The sequence below is a fragment of the Notolabrus celidotus genome, chromosome 6 (assembly GCF_009762535.1).
Source record: "Notolabrus celidotus isolate fNotCel1 chromosome 6, fNotCel1.pri, whole genome shotgun sequence".
NCBI classification, from domain to species: domain Eukaryota; kingdom Metazoa; phylum Chordata; class Actinopteri; order Labriformes; family Labridae; genus Notolabrus; species Notolabrus celidotus.
Window position 1 is genome coordinate 30,103,387 of NC_048277.1, and position 23,551 is coordinate 30,126,937.

General features: G+C 39.6%; 2 protein-coding genes across 2 annotated transcripts in view; one reads left to right on the forward strand and one right to left on the reverse strand.

The window, feature by feature from the left end:
* On the reverse strand, nucleotides 1-13,201 carry sv2 (synaptic vesicle glycoprotein 2). Its single transcript, XM_034686228.1, has 13 exons — nucleotides 12,336-13,201; nucleotides 9,396-9,485; nucleotides 9,118-9,279; nucleotides 8,829-8,991; nucleotides 8,362-8,483; nucleotides 7,518-7,678; nucleotides 7,356-7,436; nucleotides 6,715-6,801; nucleotides 4,620-4,708; nucleotides 4,105-4,232; nucleotides 2,223-2,318; nucleotides 1,853-2,012; nucleotides 1-990 (listed from the first exon to the last, which is right to left on the reverse strand). The coding sequence occupies exons 1-13, from the start codon at nucleotides 12,424-12,426 to the stop codon at nucleotides 807-809; spliced, it is 1,614 nt and encodes a 537-aa protein (XP_034542119.1). The 5' UTR covers nucleotides 12,427-13,201; the 3' UTR covers nucleotides 1-806.
* The window catches only part of snx1a (sorting nexin 1a), a 23,724-nt gene continuing 12,506 nt past the window's right edge, over nucleotides 12,334-23,551 (forward strand). The window contains exons 1-2 of the mRNA XM_034686227.1: nucleotides 12,334-12,995; nucleotides 20,706-21,711. Of these exons, the coding sequence (XP_034542118.1) occupies nucleotides 12,867-12,995; nucleotides 20,706-21,711 (1,135 nt within the window). The 5' untranslated portion in view covers nucleotides 12,334-12,866. The remainder of the gene's footprint in view (nucleotides 12,996-20,705; nucleotides 21,712-23,551) is intronic.

Below are 23,551 nucleotides of genomic sequence, written 5' to 3' on the forward strand. Positions count from 1 at the left end.
TGCTTTCCTTTTTGGAGAATGTCAATGACTGCTGGATCCAGCTTCTGACATAGAAAGGCATGCTGCCCTACTATTTATGATTTGTCATTTATGATTGCAAGAGAAGACTGCTTTGAGTTTGGAGTGTTGATTGGATACAAAAAGCAACTTCAAGATGTCACTTAAAGCTTTGGAAAGTTGTGATGAGCATATTTCTAAGTAGTTTGGCACCAGAGACCAAACAATTGATTGTTTGTGAAAATGAACACAAGCTAAAAAATATTATAAAAATGATCCTCAGTTGCCGCCCTCCTTCACATGATCAATTACAAAAAAAACAGAAGGTAGAGAACATTGTGAAATGATTTTTGGCATCAAAACTAAGGTGCACATTAACCTCTGATCTAATCAGTGTCTATTCAACACACATGTTCCACTGCACTTAAAAAAAGGATTTCTGGAGAGTTAAGATCAACATTTTCTTGAAATGTGTCCTTGACATTTCATGCTGTGACTCATCCTGCAGAGGTTTTTCATCTTTACAGACTCAAAATATAAAAAACAACAGTGCAACTGCATTTTCTTTTCTCCTTACTCTCCTGAATAATAAGTTAAAGCTGGAGAGAACAAGCTGCCTTTGACAACTCCTCTCGTTGTTAGCCTTTTAAATGAGGTACCGTACAAAGAGAGATGACAGAAGGCACAGCTGTGAACAGAAACAGGAGATATGAAGGCAGCAGTCCTCCAGTCTGCTTCCACAAGGACACTGAGACCATGATTGCTTATAATTCACCCAGCTTATTTAATCTGATTAAGAGTCTGAGCGATCAGGTGAGATCAGTGTTTCTGGTTTGTGGAAGCAGCGGAGCCACAAGTCCTCCGGTCAGCAGGAACGCAGACACCAGCAGGATGGGCATTGCACAGTTCGTGTCCACCAGGTCTCCAAAGACTACGTTTCCCATGATCGCTGCCACCCGGCCTATTCCTGTGAAGAAGCCGAGAGCAGAGGACCTGAAAGGAAGGAAAGAAACGGAAGGGGTTCAGAATACATCCAAAAAACTCTGATTTCTACAGCCAGGAATCATTTGTTGGTCGTGTTTGGGAGTGGAAGCGACACCATGAAAATTAATTTGATCAAAAGCTCTTTTCACACATGCACTCAAGATAATTTCAGGACAGCACATGTAGAAATTTTCCAAAGTAGCTTGTTTACACGTGTCCCTCACAGTGTGAAGATTTCTGATACTATGATGACAGGTCTTTGCCTTTATGTCAATACTAAATATAGTTGGATGTGCTCACTGTCAAAGAGTGGAAAAGCTCATAATGGAAAGAGAATGAAACAGCTTCATTATGTGCAGACAAATCATACAGGTTGCATGATATAAAAGTCGTCATCTCCACCCACTCACTCATGTTGAATTTCCCTGACCTCTACAAGCTGTAATCACACATTGGCTCACCCTGTCCTCTTGGAAATTTTTTGAAAAGAGAGCTGACAGAAAAATAGTCTGGGTAAAGTCGTATTGAAGTTGTAAGGGTTCACACATGCAGCTCATGCTTAAGATTACATGTAAGTGTTAATTTTTCAGGAGTTTCGTGCATGTGTGAATACAGCTAGAGTTAGTCTAAAACAGAGGGGGGAAAGCGGGTGCAGGAAAAAAACTCAACATTTGAAAATATGTTTAATACTACAACATTTTGTCCTTTATTTCCCCTAAATTTATATAGAATTTGGAAGAGCAGGAGAACATAATTAAACCAAACAAAAGTCATTCAAAATCCTGACTGAAAAAAATGTAACATTCCATGAGGCTGCTAAGGCTGCTTTAAGGACTCTGCTGAGCTTAAACTACGTTGGAGGAAGAAGTACCGTAGATGTGTCGGGTAGAGCTCTGTTCCCACCACATCCAGGGCGTTCCAGGCGACCACTGACACGCCGCTGAAGACGCAGGACAAAATCAGACTCTGGTACTTTGTCCGCACCACGTAGATGAGGAAGACGCTCAGACTGGACACCAGCAGGCTACTGGCTGGAGACGCAACAAAGAGGGAAAGAGATTCAGGCTCACACGTCATTCAAGAGAAAATGTGAAACTGAGAGGTGATAAAGACGGACACTAAACTGACAGCTTAGTTTGTCAGTGTTAAAGAGGTAGACTGGACTTGAAGCTGGACTTGAAACTAGACCTAAAACTTCTAGATATGAAGTACATATGTGGTTTTATTTATGTCAGACTCACAGAGCAGAATCTTTCCTCCCATGTTGTCCATCATCAGGATGGTGAAGATGTTTCCCGGTAAGTTTGAAGCGGCGATGATGAAGCCCTCCATGTACACTGTCAGTACAGAGACACACAGGTATAGGTGGATTACATACAGGGGTGGAAAGAGTACTTAAATATTGCACTTAGTATACAGTCCCGCTGCACTGGAGTCCCAGACAGCTGTACACAGTGGTGATGTAAATTGTTAGGAGTCATGTAATTGATGTAAAGCTTGTATCCTGTCTGCTTCACACAGATTTAAGTAAAAGTAAAACGACTGATTTTAAAACCTACTGAAAAAAAGACACAAAAAGATCCTGAATCCAGTATTGTGAGTAAATTGAATCAGTTACATTCCAAACCTGGTTACATAAAATCTGGATCAAGACACTTCCATTCATACATTTTCTACAGCAGCTTAATTTTATCTGGGTCACTGGGAGGCTGGATCCTTTCCCAGCATGCACTGCAACAGGACACAATGATTATAGCTTGATACTTCCTGTTGATTTGTAGCTGCGTTATGTTTTAACCACTGTCAAACGTCCTGATTGTTTGAGTATTTTTCATGCGTTTTTAAAATGGATATAGTTTTGTTCAGGCTTCAGAAATGCTTATTTTGTGTTGTTTGCAGGATCACCTGCCTTGAAATCCAATTGAAGGTCTAATCGAGTATTTTTGTGTTGAATTGAATTTTCAAGAAAAAGAAAAAATGGAAATCAAGTTACATAAGTGATTCCAGGAAATGTCTTTGAAAATAATTAAAAGATTACAGACTTCTTACATAACGTTTTCAAACAGGCCACACAGCTAATAGTGACACAGCACATTCAAACCTAAATGGACTTTAGAGTATCTAATTCGATTAGCAGCATTTCTGTGGGTTGTTGTGCAATATTTAATAAGATATATCAAATGAAGTCTCCAGAAACATCGGAAGCAAACCGTTTTCAATGGATTGCCCCATTTCACATAGCATACTGTGCTAATGCTTCTTAAGCCCAAAAACGCCCACAAAGTCTTACATCTCTGTGCACTTTGCTCTTGTTTTGCATCCAATTACAGGAGGTGAGCTGTCAGCATCTCCAATGTTTGCTGTGCAGAGTTGTGCTGTGCGCTCTCATCTTAGGAGTGCAAATCTGCCCACGTCCACTATGCTTAACAGCACAGCTCATATGTGCAGGAGTTGAGCCCCGGACTGATTTAACCCCTGACTGTTATAAAAATAGTGATGTCAAAGTCATGCTGATGAACCAAATGTACAGATAAATAGGTCTTCAAGAGATGGAGTTGTTTTGATCATTAGAAAGTTTGAGTGTCTCAATGCTTGTAAATATTTCAGCGCATTTGGCATCAACTCTCTGCAGACGATAAAAATAAGGTATCTTCTGCAATGAGGCTCTTTTGCAAAGGAATGGGTCAGCTTTGCTTCAAATGAATGTCTTATGGCTCTTTTAAATGCATGCAAACAACACTGGGGCACAGTGATGCTGTTTGCTCTGCAGGGCAGTTAATGGTGCATTTAACCCTTTGCATGAACTTTGTTGATGTATTTTTGTCTCATTGGCAAAGGTTTGCTGGATGCAGAAGCCGTACAATCCTTTAGTGAATCAGGCTTTATCATCATAAACTATAAATCTATTAATCAGTGTCATTTTAAAAGACAATGAGGGACTTCAACGATATAAAAGTGCATAATTATTATTTAAGCCCCATTGTTAACTGCATATTGTCTTCTGTGAACACGTTTTTAGTGTGTGGTTCAGGACCTGCCCTCGGTTTGCTGAGGGAGAGAAACAGAGGAAGAGCTAAGGGAGGCAAAATTCAACATAAACTCTTTGTCCTCTCAGAAACACACCTGCCGTCTTCACTGGGTAGCAGCTTTGGTTACGCAGAGAATGTTGCTGTGTCATGTTCGTGCAGGGCGAGCCACCTTGCTCCAGTCTTGCGAAGAGTTCTGGGAACCACATCCACAGCCCGTAGTAACTATGAAAACACAAACAACCATTAAAGGAGATTTTGGATTACTACAAATGCTAAAACATGCAACTTTTAATGATTAGCATTCACCAAAACCCTGCACTGTTTAAGGCTGTAATACATTGAGGTAACACATATGAAGTTTAACATTTCTGAGATGTTTTACAGCAATGTCATGAGATTCCTGGTAGTGAAAGATAAAATGTTTTCAACAGTTATCTCTCACAGCCACTCACAGCTGCAGAGCTGCCGGCTGTAGATTTATCAGACTCTGCACTGTTACACGTACGTTACAAATACCCGCCCTGAACTTTTACACAATCAGCTGAGTAAAGTTTAATTTAATCAGCAGTTTAAAGTCTGAAAGTGGAAGTAGAAGATCTGATTTCTCACCCGAAGGAGATGCAGTAGAAAATGACGAGCAGAACGAAGCTTCTGCCTTTGAGTGGAGCCTGGAACATCTGTCTGATGGGCATCAGGGCCTGCAAGTCACACCAAAGACAGTATTTATAAAACATCTGCAAATTTTAAAAATCATTCAGCAGGGATGATTGTAAACTACCCAGACTGCTGGAATAATAAATAGCATTATTTATTATTGATATATATGTAGTTTATTATGCCAGAAGAGGCATACAACTCTTGGTGACACAAGGTCCAGGGCTCATGAACAAGTCTTATTTGACTACAACATCCTTCTATCCATCAGCGTACTAAAGACCCACAGAAGCTCATGTTTCGAGCTCGTTCCATCGAACACATTGGAAATAGTTGCAGCACACTTTTTTAAAACCAAATATAAAGACATTAAGAACTTATAAGACCCAACAAGGGAGAAAAATGAATACCATCTCTTCACGGCAGAAAAAAATGAATTTGGCACAGATAAAATCTTTAAAATCTTTTTTGGATATCTTTCAAGTCACTGGCATCTTTTCATTTCCCCTTAATGCAGGTTTCCTTCATTAATTTGCATGTTCTTATTTTCTTCTTCTTCTCTGTTCTGTCTGTGCTTTGTGAATGGGTTCAAAATAAGCTGCCATTAATGCTGGATTTCTCACATGAACGTGCAAATCCAGGGAAAGAGCAATGAAATTTAATTTTGTGCTATGTAGACTGGGAAGATTCAATTTAGGTATGTCTCAGACATGTCCCATCTTAAGTTTTAACTCTCTCACTGGTAAAAAGAAATTGGACATTTTAAGACTTTTCAGGATCCACATGTACCCTGTTAGAGCTGGAGAAGTCTTTTGGATGAGAGGAAAAACTTCTTTGGGTAAGTTCAAGCAAGTCTGGGAGGGGGGGGATTAACTATGAATATTTTTTGTTGAATTTTTCACCAGGCTGGATTATTAAAAAGTTCAGTCTCAAACAGGAACAAATCAAATCAAATCCACTACATCTGTCATTATGTTTGTCTTTCTGAAGGTTGTGCCTCCATATTTAATCTAAAGCATTGTCGTCATGTCAGAGGCAACTGTTTGGGACTTCTCAGTTTTGCGTTCACACGTTGCATTTCCTTGAATCAAGGTGTTAACTAAACAACTACACAGTAAATCTGGCACAAAGTCAGAGATGGATAAGATCATCTAACTAGACAATAATAATTTCATAATTTTTTTTAAACAGAACTCTTCCAGCCTCTCAAACGTGACTGCTGCTGTTCTGTTCCTCTGCTGGTAGACTGAATATTTTTTTGGTTTTTGGAACATTTTTGGAACAAAACGAAACACTTTAAGACTTGGATTTGAAAAAAACAATAGGCATATTTTATTTTTCTATCAGTTACGTGTTAATTAATAACTGCAAATAACAGTCTAAGTCCTAAGCCTGGGCGGTGGTAATATTACAGCACTGAGAAACTCTGGACGCTAAATAGGGAGGGGGAGTAACAGGCTTACCAAGAGCTTAGTGGCTAAGTTTTATTCTTTGGCACCATAGCAGGTTAATCCAAGCACGCTGATGGAGGCACGAAAGAGACACACAGAGAGCTCTGAGGGACTAAATAGGCTAACATCAGAGTGTTAGATATAAAATTATTTGTTTATGTCTCTGAATTATGTTTTCATATTCATCCGCATCTGCCCTGCTAATGGTAACACATAGGCAGTAACTCTGGGTTGACTTATCTGGATGGTAACCAGGTTTGTGAGACTATTTGGTGAAGCCAGAAAACTCCAAAATACATGGGGTGTGTTGAACTTGCTTCGTATTATCGACCCCGAAGAGGCTGATTAGAATCTGTTACCAAGTTTGGAATGAGAGGGACTACTTTTTTCTGTGTACAAATACATTGATGTTAAATGATAGGAGAATATTGACCGCTTTGTGCCAAGGTCCTACTCACCCTGTCTGGATTCTAGTTTGCATAACCACCAATCACTACCTGGTCCCTTCTATACATTGATGTTAATGAGTAAAATGTGTGCTAACACACTTCAGCAGCTGTTCTCTGACTCTGTTTCTCTATCAAGTTGTGTGATGTTACCTTCTTTAAAGCCCAGGCCAGTCCTCCTTTTCCCAGAATTTTGCTTTCCTCCAGATCTGTCTTGGGGCTGACAGACAAACCAAGGACCTTTAAAGAGTTCAAGAGGAGAGTTTTTCAACTATCAGCACATGTCTGTGAAGGTTCTCAGTCATCCAGGTCATGGTAATCCAAAGCTTGATCCGTAAGGCATCTGGACTGGTAGAAATTCTTGAAGACGTTTCACATCTCCTCTGAATGGCTTCTTCAGTTCTTCAGTTCTTCAGTTCTTCAGTTCTTCAGGTCTTCAGTTCTTCAGGCTTCAGTTCTTCAGTTCTTCAGTTCTTCAGGTCTTCAGTTCTTCAGGTCTTCAGGTCTTCAGGTCTTAAGTTCTAAAGTTCTTCAGGCTTCAGTGAACTGAAGAAGCCTTTTCGGAGGAGATGTGAAACATCTTCAAGAATTTCTACCAGTCCAGTTGCCTCACGGATTAAGCTGTGGATTATCAGCACATGATTATACTAAAAATGAAGAAAAGAACTGTTAATGTGTTAAATTTCCAAGACTCCACTCCTGTTTGTTCCTTGATGTCTAATGAAGTTAAAACACATGCATGTTTATTCTAAACAAAGATAATTAACCTAAGATGTTTGTGATGAAGTCCATACCGTGAAATCCTTTTCCTTCCCCCGCATGTTCAGCGTAAACATCTTTTTGAAGACACGAAGCGCCTCTTTCTCCCGGCCAGCCTGGCAGACACAGAGCAGCAAATCTCAGAACAAAGAAGCTTGCTGCAAAACATACAAAGCAACCATCTGGAATTGAACTACCTCCATGAGGAACTTTGGGCTCTCAGGCAGCAGCAGCGCGAAGAAGAGGGCCGAGGTGAGGCTGGGGACCGAGCACAGCACCACAAAGAGTCTCCAGCTCTGAAAGGCCCATGGTCCCAGAATGTATTTCCAGTCTCTTGGAATCACCAACCAGGCCAGACCTGTAGATGTAAATACACAGATACTTCAAAACATGCAACTATTTACAGAACTCTGGGATTTTTGTCTAATTTTGTCTAAGTAGCTGCTTCGGACAAAGTATGCACACTACATTACAGAAAAACTCTGAAAACAAAAACAAGGGAAGCTGTACTAACTAGCTTGGGTGTTGGGGAACACCAAAGCATGGGTTGCAATAAGTGAACTTAATGCAAAATAATGAAAGTGCAAATTGGGGACTGTGCAATAATTTGAATGTTGAATGCTGTGTGTGTTTCTGTGTTTGTATTAATTATTTATCTTTATGTTTGTCTACTGTTTTCATGATTTTACTACTGCTCTTTTTTATGCATTTTTTGCACTGATAATGGGTTGCATTTCACTTCCATTGTACAATGTACAATGACAATACAGATATTCAATTTTATTCTATTCTCGGGAACACCCACGCATGGTTTGGCGAACAATTGGGACCATATAGTTGATCATGTAACGTATTGGTAGAGCATAGATGTTTGGGTGAGGGCGTAATGGGATGGATTCCTTCACTGAGTGCCTAAATACCTCATGTATAGTTGAAATTCTTAGACTAATACTCCATCACACTTGCTGATGTTTTAAATCCTGTTTTTTTTAAGCAATCCTGATTATGTTGTGTGTGTATGGGGGCCGTGTATGTTCCCACCTGCAGCCAATATGTTTCCTGCCATCCAGAAGGTGGCGAGGGCACTGATCATCGTGCCTCTCCTCTTTCTGGGCATAAACTCTGAGAAGTAGGAGAAGATGACAGGGATTGATCCGCCAACCCTGCAGAGGGGAAAAAACAGAGGTTACTTAAGATGCATACATAGTTAACTCAAAAGGAGATTTCAAATCTAATCCATCAGAAGAAATGCAATCTGGCTGCCTATCTGGCATCCAGAAAAGTACAGCTTTTTGTTTGATTAGAGGGCTATGAGTAAAACTTTACATTTAATTTGACTCCTGTTGCTCTCTTTTGCACACTTCCCCCATGAAGGAACATGTACGTATTGAATGAAACAAACTGTGACCATTTGGTTGCAGGTTATGATCCCTCTAAGCACATTCTCCAGTAAGTGTTTGGCCAGCTAAACAAAAATTGTTCAAAATATGCAAAAGTCCTGCGCTCACCCGATGCCACTGATGAACCGCATGACCAAGAAGATGGAGAACCATGGAACCATGCTGGACAGACCTCCAAACATCCCGTTGACTGTCAGGGACAGAATCAAAACCTTGCGTCGCCCCTTCTTATCAGCCAGGTATCCCCACATGTAGCCGCCCAACATCATTCCTAGACAACAAGAAGTAAAACACATGACTCTCACAGTGGGTGTCATTTTTGCTCAAGATACCTGTTGATTGTCCTGATAATCAACCACTGCTTATTGACTTATTGATCAAAGACATTGTTCCTCACCAAGGAAAATGCTTGAGGTCAGCAGGCCCATGTCTGAAGTGCTGAGCTGCATATCACAGCGAGCTGTTGGCAGCAGAAAAGACACACAGAGAATCTCCACGGCGTCGCTGGCATTGGCCCAACCACACACCACCAGCAACCCGTAGTGGAACGCACCAAATCCTGAGAGCAACAACACAACAGAGACGGTTAACAAAGAGAGTTTAACTCCTCATGTGTTCAACAGTATAATAGATGAGGATCAGAAATCAGATCCAAAGTATCTTCAACATCATCACCTGCTGCTTCGACTGCTTCCTCGTATGTTAATCTCATTTGTTGTGAGCCCATACTACCAGTCGATGAGCTCTTGTCAAAAATAATGACACCTGAAAAAAAGAAAAAAACAAAACAGTTCATGTGTACAATACATTTCAGGTAAAAGAGACATTTAATAAAACTTTTAAAACCTTCTTTTGTTTACACGTAAAGTCACAAACAAAGTTTTCCTGTTCAGATATGTAATGTGTGTGAGTTGCTTCTAGACTCTTTATTTACAAGCTGACTTCAGAACAGTAACAACTAGGTCGGCAGTATTATGTAATCTAATACCCTGATCAAAGGCTCTTTGTCAAAATCGAAAATACAAATTTTACTTATACTGTCTTGGTGCATATTCCTACCTAATTAACAAAATAATGAAAAACAAACTTTTCTAAAGATGACCTGGGGCTTGGAAATTTTACAATACAGAAGTAAAAGTTAGTCTCTTCACTGAGCATAATAAAAGGTGCAATCTTTAGGATGCAAAGTTGAAATAACAAAAAAATAATCAAAGTTGAACTCTCAAAACCAAGATTTCCCTGACTCTAAACACTACATTAGTCTGGAGCTGCAACTATTAATGTCTGTATGATCATTGTATAAGCTGGTAAATATCTAAATACCTGATTACAACTTTAAACAGGTAAAACGTCAGAGTAGGGTTAAATATGTGAACCACAAGCTCTTATAATCGAGGATAAGAAAATTTCATGTCTTGTTTTGCGCAACCAAAAGCTCTAAGCCTAAAATGATCACAGCTACTATAATTAATACGATTGACAAGATGAAGTAGTGACACTTTTCCTGTCAATCTGTCAATCAACTAAAAGCAGGGCATGCAAACAGTTCACTATATCACAAAGTACTTCTTACTTATTCAACATTTAGTAAATAAACTAAATAAATACTCAAATGATGAGTATAAATGTTCAACAATAAACTGCAACTGAGATAACACAGACCTGAGGAATCAAGACTTGGGCAGTTCAGTTCAGTTACAAAACTTATACAACAGGATAACATCAAACATTTTCATACAAATATATGTTAAAAATTCAAAATTACCTAAATGTATCATTACATTGAACATTGAATTTAACATTACATTAGATATTATATTTGATATTAAATTATGAATGTATACGATAGTGTATTAATAATTGTAACATAATGGAATTATGAGTTTACAAGCAGTGTTGATGTTAAATGCTCCATTTATGTTACTTATTCATTGTTTTTTCTTTAGGTAAAATGTTAAACCTCTATCCAGCTAGCTAGCCAGTAACAAGAGAAGAGTGTAATCTCCACCTCTGGCATGTAGTGAAGCAGAAGTATAAAGGTGCATAAATCGAAACAGGATACATTAAGTTCCTCTAAGTCAGGGGTTCCAAAGCTTTTCAGCCCACGACCCCCAAAATATAAATGCTAAAGACTCGCCACCCCCACTGTCCCTCAAAGTGATTTAATGTGGCTTCATTTAGCTGGTCTGCAGAAAATAAGCCTACCTATATGAGCATGTGGGAGTGTTTCCTGTGCCTTTATGAATAAACCTACTGCTACTGATGCTTTTGATAATTAACTGTTCACTAACCCTAAACTTAGGAGTCATCTGGCAACAAAGAAAGGCAGAAAACTCATCACATTTTCTATTTTCAAGGTTTTAATTCAAGTTTAGCTAATATTTTTTGTCAATATTTTTTACTATAATGGGTAAAGATTTACTGTTTTTAGATAACTTTTGTCATTCAAATTTTTTTGTGCATTTTTTCAGTATTTCTTAGTTCACCACAAGTTAACAAATTATATGCAATATCATACAGATGTACAACCTTTTAACTTTTGAAAATGTTGTGGGTTTTGCTGATGCTTGTTTAGTGTTTAAAGTGATAAATGGTCTGGCTGCTCCCCCATTAAAAGAGTTTATATCACTGCTTAAAGATAATGGAAGAGCAACTAGGACAGCAAATAGAGGTGACTGTGTCATACACCACAGATCTTCTGAATTTGTTAAATCAGCCCTCTCTATTAGAGCAACAACTGCATGGAATTCATTACTGAGTAAAATCAGATAGTGCTGCAGCTTTGCTGAATTTAAGTCCAGGATGAAATCATGGCTAAAATCAACCCAATCATGTACTCATCACACTTAAATATAACCACCTTCATAGTGTAGTGCTTTTAGCTATTTATATTTTATCATTGTGTTGGTAGTTTTGATGTAAATGTATCCCTGTTGTTTTATAGTAGTTATGTATTATTGTGTAGCTGTTTAAATTATGTATTATTTGTTTTTAACAGAGGCATCGCCTCTGTCTCCTGCCCAGGGATGACAGATGTGAATTAGCTGCTAGCTAACTCTGGTACAACTAAACGGCTGTACACTGTCCCTGTTGAAATAAACAAATAAATAAATAAATAAATATATGAGTAATACAAAACCAACAATGAAGAATAAATAAATACAAAAATAATAATTATAATAAATAAATAATAATAATTAACAGTACAAACAAAAAGGAAGATACACATGAGAAAACAAGATAAATAAACAAAAATAAATAATATATATTTTTTTTTTAGATAACTTAAAAAAAACGTTCTGGGAGGCATCTCACGACCCCCCATTTGTGTCACACTTTGGGAACCCCTGCTCTAAGGTAAATTGTATTACAGCACCTGCTATAAATGCAAAGTGTATTTTGCAGTGTCTGTTTAAAGCCTGAAATTAGACCTGTACATATGGTTAACATGTTGCACATCTGACAACAAAGATAAGCTTGTTTTGAGGCTTGAAGCAAAAATATCTGAATGCAACTTAAGGGGAAATGTGGTGAAAGTTGCTGCAGGGTCTTTGCAGCTTTCTGTTGTCAAATTTAACATGCATTAATTGAAAGCTACAGTGTCCAAACTTTTACCTTCATCAGAGTCCACCTCTGTGTCCTTAGTGTACCGGGTGAGAAGGGGCTCTCGGGCTTCAGAGTCTCCCGTGCGCCCGTGACGAGCCATCCCCAAAGTCGCCGGACGCTTCTAATAGACTCACAGACTGTCTGAGGGTTGTTTGGGTTTATTATCTAAGTGCACCCCTGGTCCAGGATCCTGTCACTGTCTCCACTTCTGGATCTGTCTCATGACTGCACAGCCTTCCTGCTAGCTAACTACCGGTTGAAGCTAAACCTGAAAAAGAAGGAGGACCAGGAAGTAAAGAGACAGCGCGGCTGGTTGGTCTACACTCCTTGTTTGAGCGTCTCCTCCGGTCAGCAGGTCTTGTTTGTACTCGATCCGGAACTACCACCTCCTCCACACAGTGTGCTGCACTGCTTTGCTTAGCTAGCTTTTTAAGTACACTGAGTCTGTCCTGTTTGTGTGTGTGCGGTGTGATCGTGTACCTCCCCTTGTGTTCCAAAAAAAAAAAAAAACACACACACACACACACACACAGATTGAAGATGGCGACCAGCTCCGAGCGCAGTCCTCCTCCGTTCCCGGACTCCGAGGACCAAGATGTGTTGGATTCTGAAGAAGTGGGAGGCCGAGACAGTGATGAAGACGACGGGGAGCACCTCTTTATGAGCTCGGTATGCGGCTGGGGGAAGGTTTATGTCTCTGATTTACCTTCAGTGGCATTAGAAGTGGAGGAAAGGAAGCTTAGCTAACGTCAGCGAAGTGAGCTAATGAGGCGCTTTGAGCCAAACTTTGCCAAGGTAGCTCATTTTAGAGAAGGAGTAACAGTCAGGAAACCTTTAATACACGAGCAGCTGTCGTCCCAGATCATGTTATTCTACTTTCCTGTAGCTAAATTGCGAAATCAGTGAGGGAGTCTTGATGCACTGAATCTCTCCTGTGTACCTTTTGGCTTTTTTTTAAAGACTGTGCTGATCTTTGACATTGTTGCAAACGCCCATGATGGTTATTGATATCTTCCTGAAAAAGTTGCAATGTGTGGCTGTGATTTACAGAGGTCGATTTGGAAAATGTCACAAAATGCATGCAGTAGATACTTTCCTATTGGCACCAGCTATGTGGAGAGTGTCTTTGGCATCTCTCCCTCCAGGTTCACTTGGACTAAAATCAGAATCAGAATCAGGATCAGAATCAGTTTTTTTGGCCAGGTATGCTTGAACACACAAGGAATTTGTCCTTGCTAAACTGTGCTCTCTTTGTACAAAGGCATAAGAATAATGCATAAAAATATAATAATAACATAAACTATAAACACAAATGAATAAGAAATAGGCATGACTAATATGTGCAGGCTAAAATAATAGTGCAGTGGTGAGTAGTGCAAAGATGCTGAAATGAACGTGAAGTAGTTTTACATTAAAAAAGTATATGTAGGTGATAGTTAAATATTAAAATAAATTCAAATATGTGAATTCTGCTTGGAGAAATGTGAAGGTTAATGCCTCTGTGCAGACTTCTTAAGACCTGCATTTCAAGATAGATTTAAGATTCAAGATTCAAGATTCAAGAAAGCTTAGCTAACGTCAGTGAAGTGAGCTAATGAGGCGCTTTGAGCCAAACTTTACCAAGGTAGCTCATTTTAGAGAAGGAGTAACAGTCAGGAAACCTTTAATACACGAGCAGCTGTCGTCCCAGATCATGTTATTCTACTTTCCTGTTGAGCTAAATTGCGAAATCAGTGAGGGAGTCTTGATGCACTGAATCTCTCCTGTGTACCTTTTGGCTTTTTTTTAAAGACTGTGCTGATCTTTGACATTGTTGCAAACGCCCATGATGGTTATTGATCTCTTCCTGAAAAAGTTGCAATGTGTGGCTGTGATTTACAGAGGTGGATTTAGAAAATGTCACATAATGCATGCAGCATATACTTTCCTATTTTGGCTCATGCTATGTGGAGAGTGTCTTTGGCATCTCTCCCTCCAGGTTCACTTGGACTAAAATCAGAATCAGAGTCAGAATCAGGATCAGGATCAGAATCAGAATCAGAATCAGTTTTTTTGGCCATGTATGCTTGAACACACAAGGAATTTGTCTTTGATAAACTGTGCTCTCTTTGCACAAAGGCATAATAATAAGACATGCAATTAAAAAATATAAATATAATAATAATAACATCAACTATAAACACCAAAGAATAGCAAATAGGCATGACTGATATGTGCAGGCTAAAATAATAGTGCAGTGGTGAGTAGTGCAAAGATGCTGATGTATAAAAAGTACATATAGGTGATAGTTAAATAATAAAATATGTGAATTATGCTTGGAGAAATGTGAAGGTGAATGCCTCTGTGCAGACTTCTTAAGGCCTGCACTTCAAGACTCCAGATTCAAGGATTCAAGAAAGCTTTATTGCAAAGTGAGCTCGCACACACAAAGAATTTGACATTGTGAATGGATGGAACACTGGTACTTAACAACAAGATAGTAAGAACAATAAATAGAGAAACCTAAACAAAAGTTCTAAATAAAAATACTATCTGTACAAAGAAAGGTAAAGAAGTAATTTTTTAAGGACATGAAATAAGTTGAATTAGCCTAATTCAGAGTGCACATGTATTAGATTAATATAATAATAAAATATGTTGTGGGATAAATTACAATTTGTTCAGAGAAACTCGATAATCTTAGCTGAAGGCAAAGTGTTATATGTCAGTGGTTTTCCTGCAGCAGCTCGCACAAACATCAGAATTTGTGGTTTAAAAACCCACACTGATTTTTTTGAATGAGCTGTTAAAAGCTGGCTCGAGCAGCCTCCTGTCATGTGAGTGAGCTGTGGTCACATGGTCAGAACCCCGGATGTTTTTCCTCCAGTCAAAGTTCAGAGGAGAGATTGGAAAGTTGCTGTCTTTTGGTTTTCTCTGCTGCAGGGAGAAAAAAAATGCATTACTCAGCAGTTGTGGATGTTACACTTAACAGAGGCCTGAGCTGAGGTCATGTTTGAGCAGCATAGAGTGATACTTTTAAAGATGAAGAGTCATAAAAAAGCAGTTCAGACTGGACTTTAGATGTGCAATAGTTTAGTTAAACATATTTTATAGATTTACTGTGATCACTGGGCTTTTGTGTCCTTCACTCTCAGCCATGTCAGATTAAGTTACGTATCCGTTTAATGGCTTCGTTTCCCACTGATTCTTTAAAAGAAGGTATATTGTAGATTGTTTTTCATCTAGTTGAGGTTTTATCCAGGCAGCAACCTCCGGTCTCAAAATATGAAGCCCAAGCAGAAGTGTTATAAACTGCATTTCATCGAGTGTCCGCTTGAGGCTAGGGATGCAATGATTAGAGATTTTGGTGGTACGGTTATTGTGAGAAAAATAATCACGGTTTCACAATTATCCAGATTACTATGCGTTAGGTTTTATTTTCGGACACAGGTGTCATAAGGACGACCTCACCTGTAGAGATTGAAATAGACGCTCTCCGCTGAATGTTTATTTAGTCCCTTTTTCTTGTTGTGCCTTTTCTGCTGCACTGGACAGATTTTAATAACGCCGCCACTAAGTCGTTTTAATGTTGCATCATCATCGTCAAAACATCATCTGACTCTGATGGGATCTGGGGCGTTATGGAAATGGGCGAAGGACGCTGCCTTGCACTTTTTTAAAGTTATATTTTTGACTTTTTTGCCTTTATTTTATAGGACAGCTGAAGAGGGACAGGAAATGTGGGGAGTAGAGAGTGTGGGAAGACATGCAAGAGATGGTTGACCGGCTGGGCGACCCCTGCGACAAGGACTGTAGCCTCTGTACGTGGGGCGCTTGGACCGCTAGGCCACCAGTGCCCCATGCCTTGCACTTTTAAATGGCGGAGAAACTCCGCACAGATGTCACTCATTTTTCGTTTACAAGTTGCGCCGAGCATAATGTACCGGCCCCTTTTTGGCAGAGACATCAGAAAAACTTGGTGTAGTGGAGCCTTCACGATTAGATTAGCCGTGACACTTTTAAATGCCGTTAATAGTGAGACCGGTTAATCCCGACATCCCTATTTGAGGCTTGCTGCAGAAACAATGGAAACCACATACACACCAGTTCAAAAAAGACGATCTTTGCAGCAGAAATAAACATGTTTACAGTCTGGTACACAAAACTAGTGTAGTCTGAAGAGATAATCTCTATCGGCACACACTGTACGAGGGGTGAATTTTTTTTTTTTTCGAACATTACAGTTCAGAAGATATTAAGATTCCGAGTTTTGCCCAAATAAGGACATGGCTGACTTGATTGACAGATGGGCACCCTATTGCTGTCAGCAAAAAGACTAAAGGCCCGCCTTTTTACCTCACACTAGCTTGAGAGCAGTTAGGTTGAGTTCAGTATTTCCAATATGGCTCCCGTGATGATCGGCTTCAAAACAGTGCTTCAGAAACAGATGGGTGACATCATGGATACTACGTCCATTATTTATACAGTCTATGATTTTATCATATAGGAAAACTTGGTCAGCGAAATACTCGACGACTTGGTCTGAAGCCAAATGTAGCAGCCATTTATCCCTAACCTCTGAGTAACCATAGCAAGCGGTCATCAATACCTTCAAACTAAAATGAGCTAATTATACTACATTAAATTCCTTCAGAGTAATCTGATTTGACGAGAGGCATCACAGGACTGTTCACTCTCTGTATCACTCCGCCTCAGCCAGATGTTCTGAATAAAGTTAATTCACTTAACAGCAGACTGTTTGTTTGCTGTGAAAGTAACTGAGTCAGCAGAGAAAAGGACACTAACCTTTTTATTACTTACAGCTGCTTGTAAAACTGTTAATTAAACCACTTTAACAAATTTAAATTAACTACTTCATCTGTTCATGAATATTTTTAGCCAACGATTTCAACTTTTGAGCAGTGCAATGATAATGAATCCTTACACATGATGTATTTTTACATCACAAAAACCTGGAACTGACCCCGAAAAACTCATGAAAGCATATTGAGTTTCTCACCATGCATGTATCATCCAGCATAAATGGTTGCTGTATGAACATAGTCCATTTCAGCAGCTTCAGTGCTAACTTAAAACTATTGAGGCATAAGCCTCTCTTTGGCTAATTGTGTCAGTGGTTTATGCATTACTTCTAGCAGCCCTTTTAGACTTGTGTGCTGGCTTGTGTGTGTAACTTGTATTTGTATACACACACTTTTGGTTTCTGAAGAAAAAGACTCGTATTCTATGAAACCAACAGAGGAGATAGGAAGACAACAAACTAGAATGAAAAACCACATCCCTAATCTAACCAAGGTCAACCTCACCGTCCCCTTTTGTTTTTAACTTTAAGGAAATAAACACAACACCAAGTATAGACACACACACACACACACACACACACACACACACACACACACACACACACACAGCTCTTATTACTCATTCTAAAACTATTTGAACAACTCCTCGATCTGCAACAGCCTTGGCTTCAGTTAGCCCTCATCATAGCCTATGATAGTACACTCAGCTGAGATGAGTCTGAAGCAAGCGGCAACCTCCGGTCTCAAAATATGATGCAGAAGTGTTATAAACTACAATTCATTCAGCATCCGCTTGAGGCTGGCTGCAGAAACACCGGAAACCACATACACACCAATTCAAAAAAGCTGATCTTTACAGCAGAAATAAACATGTTTACAGCCTGGTACAAAACACAAGTGTAGTCTGGATAGCTCATTTCTCGATCAGCACACACTGTACGGGGGGTGAATTCTTTCATAACGTGGCAATTTCCATTATGAGAGGCACAGCTGACTTGATTGACAGGTGGGAACATTGTAGCTGTTGGTGAGGAGGCTCAAAGCCTGCCTCTTTACCTCACACTAGTTCGACAGCAGTTAGGTTGAGTTCAGCATTTCCAATATGGCTCCCGTTGACGATTGGCTTCAAAACAAAGCTTCAGGATTAGATGTGTGACGTCACGAATACTATTTCCATTATTTATACAGTCTATGGTCTGAAGTGTTTTCATTCAGGATGCATCTGTGTGTATAATACACATTAACAGCACAGATCCAATCTTAAAAATGACCATTAAGTTTATAAAACAAAGACGTCACACCCAGGAAAGAGTTCCTATGCATACTCTGACTTCTAATGAGGTCTTAAGTTTCTTGAGTCTACATGTTGTAGAATGTTCTTCACATTATTTCAAATCTAGACAAAAAGGCAGAAACAGGTTTAGTTGTCAGCTCAGGGCAAACTCCTGAAACCTGGTGTGTAAGCCACCTGTCGGATTGAGGCCTGAAAGTGCTGTAGGTCTGGGTTAGAGGATTACATAAGTTTGATGGCAGGTTACACAGTCGAATGAAATCCTCTTTAACACCTCTTTCAAAAAAACTGCGCTAAAGAACCTTTCACAAAGTAAGATTTCTTTCTTTTTTTTCACACAAAGCTCTAGTTTCATTAAGATGAACCTAATAACCTCGTAACCAATCATGCTTTGGCATGACATTGGTTTCCTTCAGTAACAAATTACATAACTTTTGATTTAAGTTGTTTTAGTCTTGTCATCAGCACGCTGAAAATTGGCCTCAGATCAGAATCAAGTTGAACTATATCACTGAGAGGCTGGTAACACGTCGATCCAGAGCAACATTAAACACACACACCATCCATAATATGTGTTTAAGCTTACACTCAAACCCTGAACCTTTAAGAAACATTCACAAAATTAAGATCTCTTTGATTTCTTAAAAACCCATTGACATGTAGAAACCTTTATTTAATAACCTTAAAAATGCAGGAACAGTTCTCTAAAGTTTGATTGACACTGTTGGGAGGTCGATGGTCATGAAAGCAACATATTACAATGAGAGAGAAAGATTTAGCTGGTTTATCCATTGAGCTCGATTACATAAGGATAAGAGCCTTCCAATTTAGTGACCAATTAATTAGTTTATTAATTTACCAAGTGTTTCCCAATTAATACAACTGTGCTAGTTTCTCTTAGTGTCAAAATGTGAGGCTCTTTCTGTTTATTACAACTTTAAATTGAACAACTTAGAGTGTCTTGATAATCAAATGATAAAATATCTGATATAAGTTGAACCAGAAGCAATTTTTTTTTTTTTTTAAATATCTTTATTTTATTTTTTTATTTTTCCACATACGAATGGCAAAAGTCTGAGACATCATTATCCATGCCTCAAACTAGCATACAAAAATGAAAACCAAAGGACATACAAAACACAAGTAAAATAAAATACCAAAACAATAACATTAAAATTAGATTTACATAGAAATAATACTACAACAATACAACTTGGAGGATGTCAAGTGCCCTAGAATTTGCTATGATATTATTTTTTAATGGGGTTGTTTTTGTTATAGTGGTCTAATGGCTGCCATATTGAGTAAAACATATTTATCTTTCCTCTCAGGGTGAATTTTAACGAGAAGCTCTTTTAAAAAACACTTTAAAGGTGACATATCATGCAAAATCGACTTTTTAATGGTTCTCTACCTGAAATATGTGTCCCTGGCATGTCTACAAACCCCCTGAAAATGAAAATAATCCATTCTACCCCTGTTTCATTCTCCACCTTTCTGTAAATGTGTGCTGAAACGAGCCGTTTCAGTTTTCAGTGTTTTTCATACGTCACAACAATATCTGGTCTGTCACGGAGTCAGAGCTCGGAGCTTGTTCAGCCCATAGACTGTATAAAATACAACTCAACCCCTCCTCCGTTTTTTATTACCTGCACACGTGTGTGCTAACAAGGAGCTTAGGAGGGAGGCATGCTAGTTGTAAGTAGTGATGGCTGTCTTAATAAACACAAAGGTTGGTTTTACTCCCCACGTCTGCAGATTTGAAGATCTAGTGGATGATTTTTATTTTTCATGGAAAAGTGCTAGCGCTAGTTAGCATAGCCACATAGCTACATGTTCGTAGCTGTGTACCAAGACACACGTCGACATACTGACAAATAAAACAACAAGAAACACGAAATCTGTGACCAATCGTTCAGAAAGGTCCTGCTGCAGGCGCCTCTCCGTCAGGATCAGATTCTGGATCAGATTCAGAGGGTTGAAGTAACGCGGGTCTGTGAGCTGCCGTGTATATTCAGCCAACATGTAAACATTAGATCAACGTGCTGAAGAGCCGAGGCCACATCCACTTCCTGAGGGGGCGTGGTCAGAGAGAAAATAGACCGTTCTGAGCAGGGCTGACAAAGAGGGTTTTTCAGGCATGCCAAAATCTGATTTCAAAGTGTTTTTTTGAGCATAAACTTTAAAGACATGTTTTGGGGACCTCTTAGACCAATATATTTTGATGAAAAAAGCGTGATATGTCACCTTTTAAAACTTTTTCCCCCCTTTTGTCTTCCTCTCCAGGGCAGCCCTCCACTGATCGAAATAGACTCCATGCTGACCGATATGGACCCTACACTGCCACCCACCAGTCAACCCAGTGATGTTCTAATGGAGCCTCCCATTGACATCACCACTGAGCCTTTAATCAAGCCCATCATCAGTCAAACAGAAAAAATTGAAGAGATTGAAGTCGTCAACGAGCCTTCGGAGGAGTTTGTCGACCTTGCAAACAACATCGCCGACTCCCCCGATGACTCAGTCGCTGCGGAAAGCGCCGTTGCAGACGCAGCAAAAGACTCAACTGAAATCCCTTTAGATGAACCCTCAGAGGAATTTGTTGACATATTTGGAAGTGAAACTGAAGCAGCACAAGAGGAAGTTGTGGCCGCAGATATGGAGGCGGTAGAAACGGCATTGGTGGAAAGTGAAGTGACCGTGAGCGTTACAGATCCACCTGGTGACGAGAGCACAGGAAGTGGTGCTGAGCTGGAGGAAGAGGAAACTCCCGCTGCTCCAGTTATCGACCTCAGTGTTGATTTGTCAGCCCCCAACACACAAGAGGCACTGAGCAGTGATATGTTTGTTGATCCTTTGGTGGACCTGCTTAGTGATTCTCCACCCGCTGCTGAAGCCAAAAAAGCCGCTCCAGCAACAATCGATCTGTTCGAAGATGAGGGGACCGACTTGTTCACAGAGCCGCGGCCGACTAAATCCACCAAGCAGCCTCAGAAAAGCCTCTTTGGTGAAACGGACGAGGATCTTTTCAGTGAGCCGCTGGGTGCCACCACCAAGAAAACCGTTTCGTTCACAGAGACGAAGGAGATATCTGTCACGACTAAAGCTGCTGGAGGGTTAGGGTTAGAGAGCAGCATCATGGGTGGGCCCCTGTTAGACAGCAGCCCTGTAGAACCTGCTGATATTTTCACTGAGGAGGCCGTCACCACAGTGCCTAGCATCACAGCCCCCAGCACGGTCAACTCTAAGACTAATGGAGTCCACTCTGAAGAGGAGCCAGATATTTTTGCTGGTAAGACCGCCAGCTTTCTTCTTAAGTTAGGTTAACAGGATTTTAGGATTTCAGGGTCTAAGTGCGTTTCTAACAAAGGGAATGTTCACCCAAAGCCCCACTTAAAGCAGTTTCTTTAGACCCCAAGTTGTTCATCCTCTTAGTTCAATTATTTCAGACTTGTGAGAATTATTTCAATCAAAACCACGTGGCACAAATATGTCTGCACTTTGAGATGAAGCAGAATAGGGACCTGAACACATCAGTGTGGCCTTTTCTCCCGTCTCTGTTTTTTGGACAGATGTTTGCTTTTCGTTCGACAGTGGATGGTTAGAAGTGAACAGGAAGTGAGGGGGAGACAGATGGAGGGTGACACGCAACAAAAGTTCACAGAGAGACTCAAACAAGGGATCCGCTTGAGTGCTGGTATCTTTCTAGAAGTAGTGTCAGATTCTGTGAAGGAGAGTTAAATATTATAAACGCCAAAGCAGGGAGTGACAGGTTTAATAATAATAATAATAATAATAATGATTTTATTTGTAGAGCACTTTTCAAAAAGCAAGTTATAAAGGACTTCACATGGGCAGCAAAATAAAACAGGCAGTTCATAAAGCCACACAAGTCAAGATAAAGAAATAAAACATATTTTAAAAGATATAAAATTCCCCTAAAATAACTCTAAAGCAATACAATTATTTTAAAATATATTTCTTAAGACAGTTAAAATTAAATTAAATTAAATTAAATTAAATTAAATTAAACTAAACTAAACTAAACTAAATTAAATTAAATTAAATTAAGATAAAATCAGATACAATCAGATAAAAGAAGGTAAGGCTCTACTATAAAAGTCTGTTTTCAGAAGAGATTTAAAAGAGCTCACTGACTCAGCAGACCTGATCTCCTCGGGCAGATGGTTCCAGAGTGTCGGACCCCTCCCTGCGAACACAGCTGTCATTTAATACTTGGACAACAGCAGTATTTACATGGTAACTGACTGAAAACAAACATGCACTATTTTTTCATCACAATTAGTCACATTTAATTTTGCTATCACATTATTGAACTACGTTTTTGCACATTACATATTTCACACATCATGCAGGCCCGGCTAGACGGGTCATGCAGTCCTGCACACTGTCAACAACACAGCGCCTATTAAAGAGAGAAACTGTTCATTCAGTTTGCAGGAGTCCAGAACTGACACTTAGAGAACCTGCAGCTCAGACGCTGGGGGTTTCATTAGGGTTTCAGGAATCCACTTCCTGTTGTCCAAAAGACGATGTGTCAGTGAATAATACTCTAAATCCCAGAGTCCTCCTGGAGAAAATGTGCACTGTGAAAGAAGTGATGTTGCAAAAGAAGTCAGGGAGGATTGGGTTAAAGAAAATATAAAACACCTGTGGTTGTTCACTCCATCTTTTTTTAAACAGCTGTTTGCATTAAGAAGCTGCACAGCTCTTACCAGAGACCACAAACAAACACAAAGTCAGGATCGTAACAGAGACCGTCTCTACACAGCTCTGCTCAGTGTCATCACCTTACACTGATTTCTCTTGTCTTCTCTTCTCTTCTCTTCTCTTCTCTTCTCTTCTCCTGTATCCTCTCCTGAATTCTCTTCACTCTTCTTTTCCTCTCTTCTACTCCTCTCCCCTCTTCTCTTCTCTTTTTTTCTCTCTTCTCCCCTCTCCTTTTTTCATCTCTCTTATCCTCTCTTCTCTACTCTTCCATTCTCTCTTCTCCTCTTCTCTCCTCTTCTTTCTACTTCTTCTCTTCTCTCTTTTTCTCTTTTTATCTCTTCTCCCCTTTTCTTTTTTCTTCTCTTATCCTCTCTTCTCCTCTCTTCTCTACTCCTCCATTC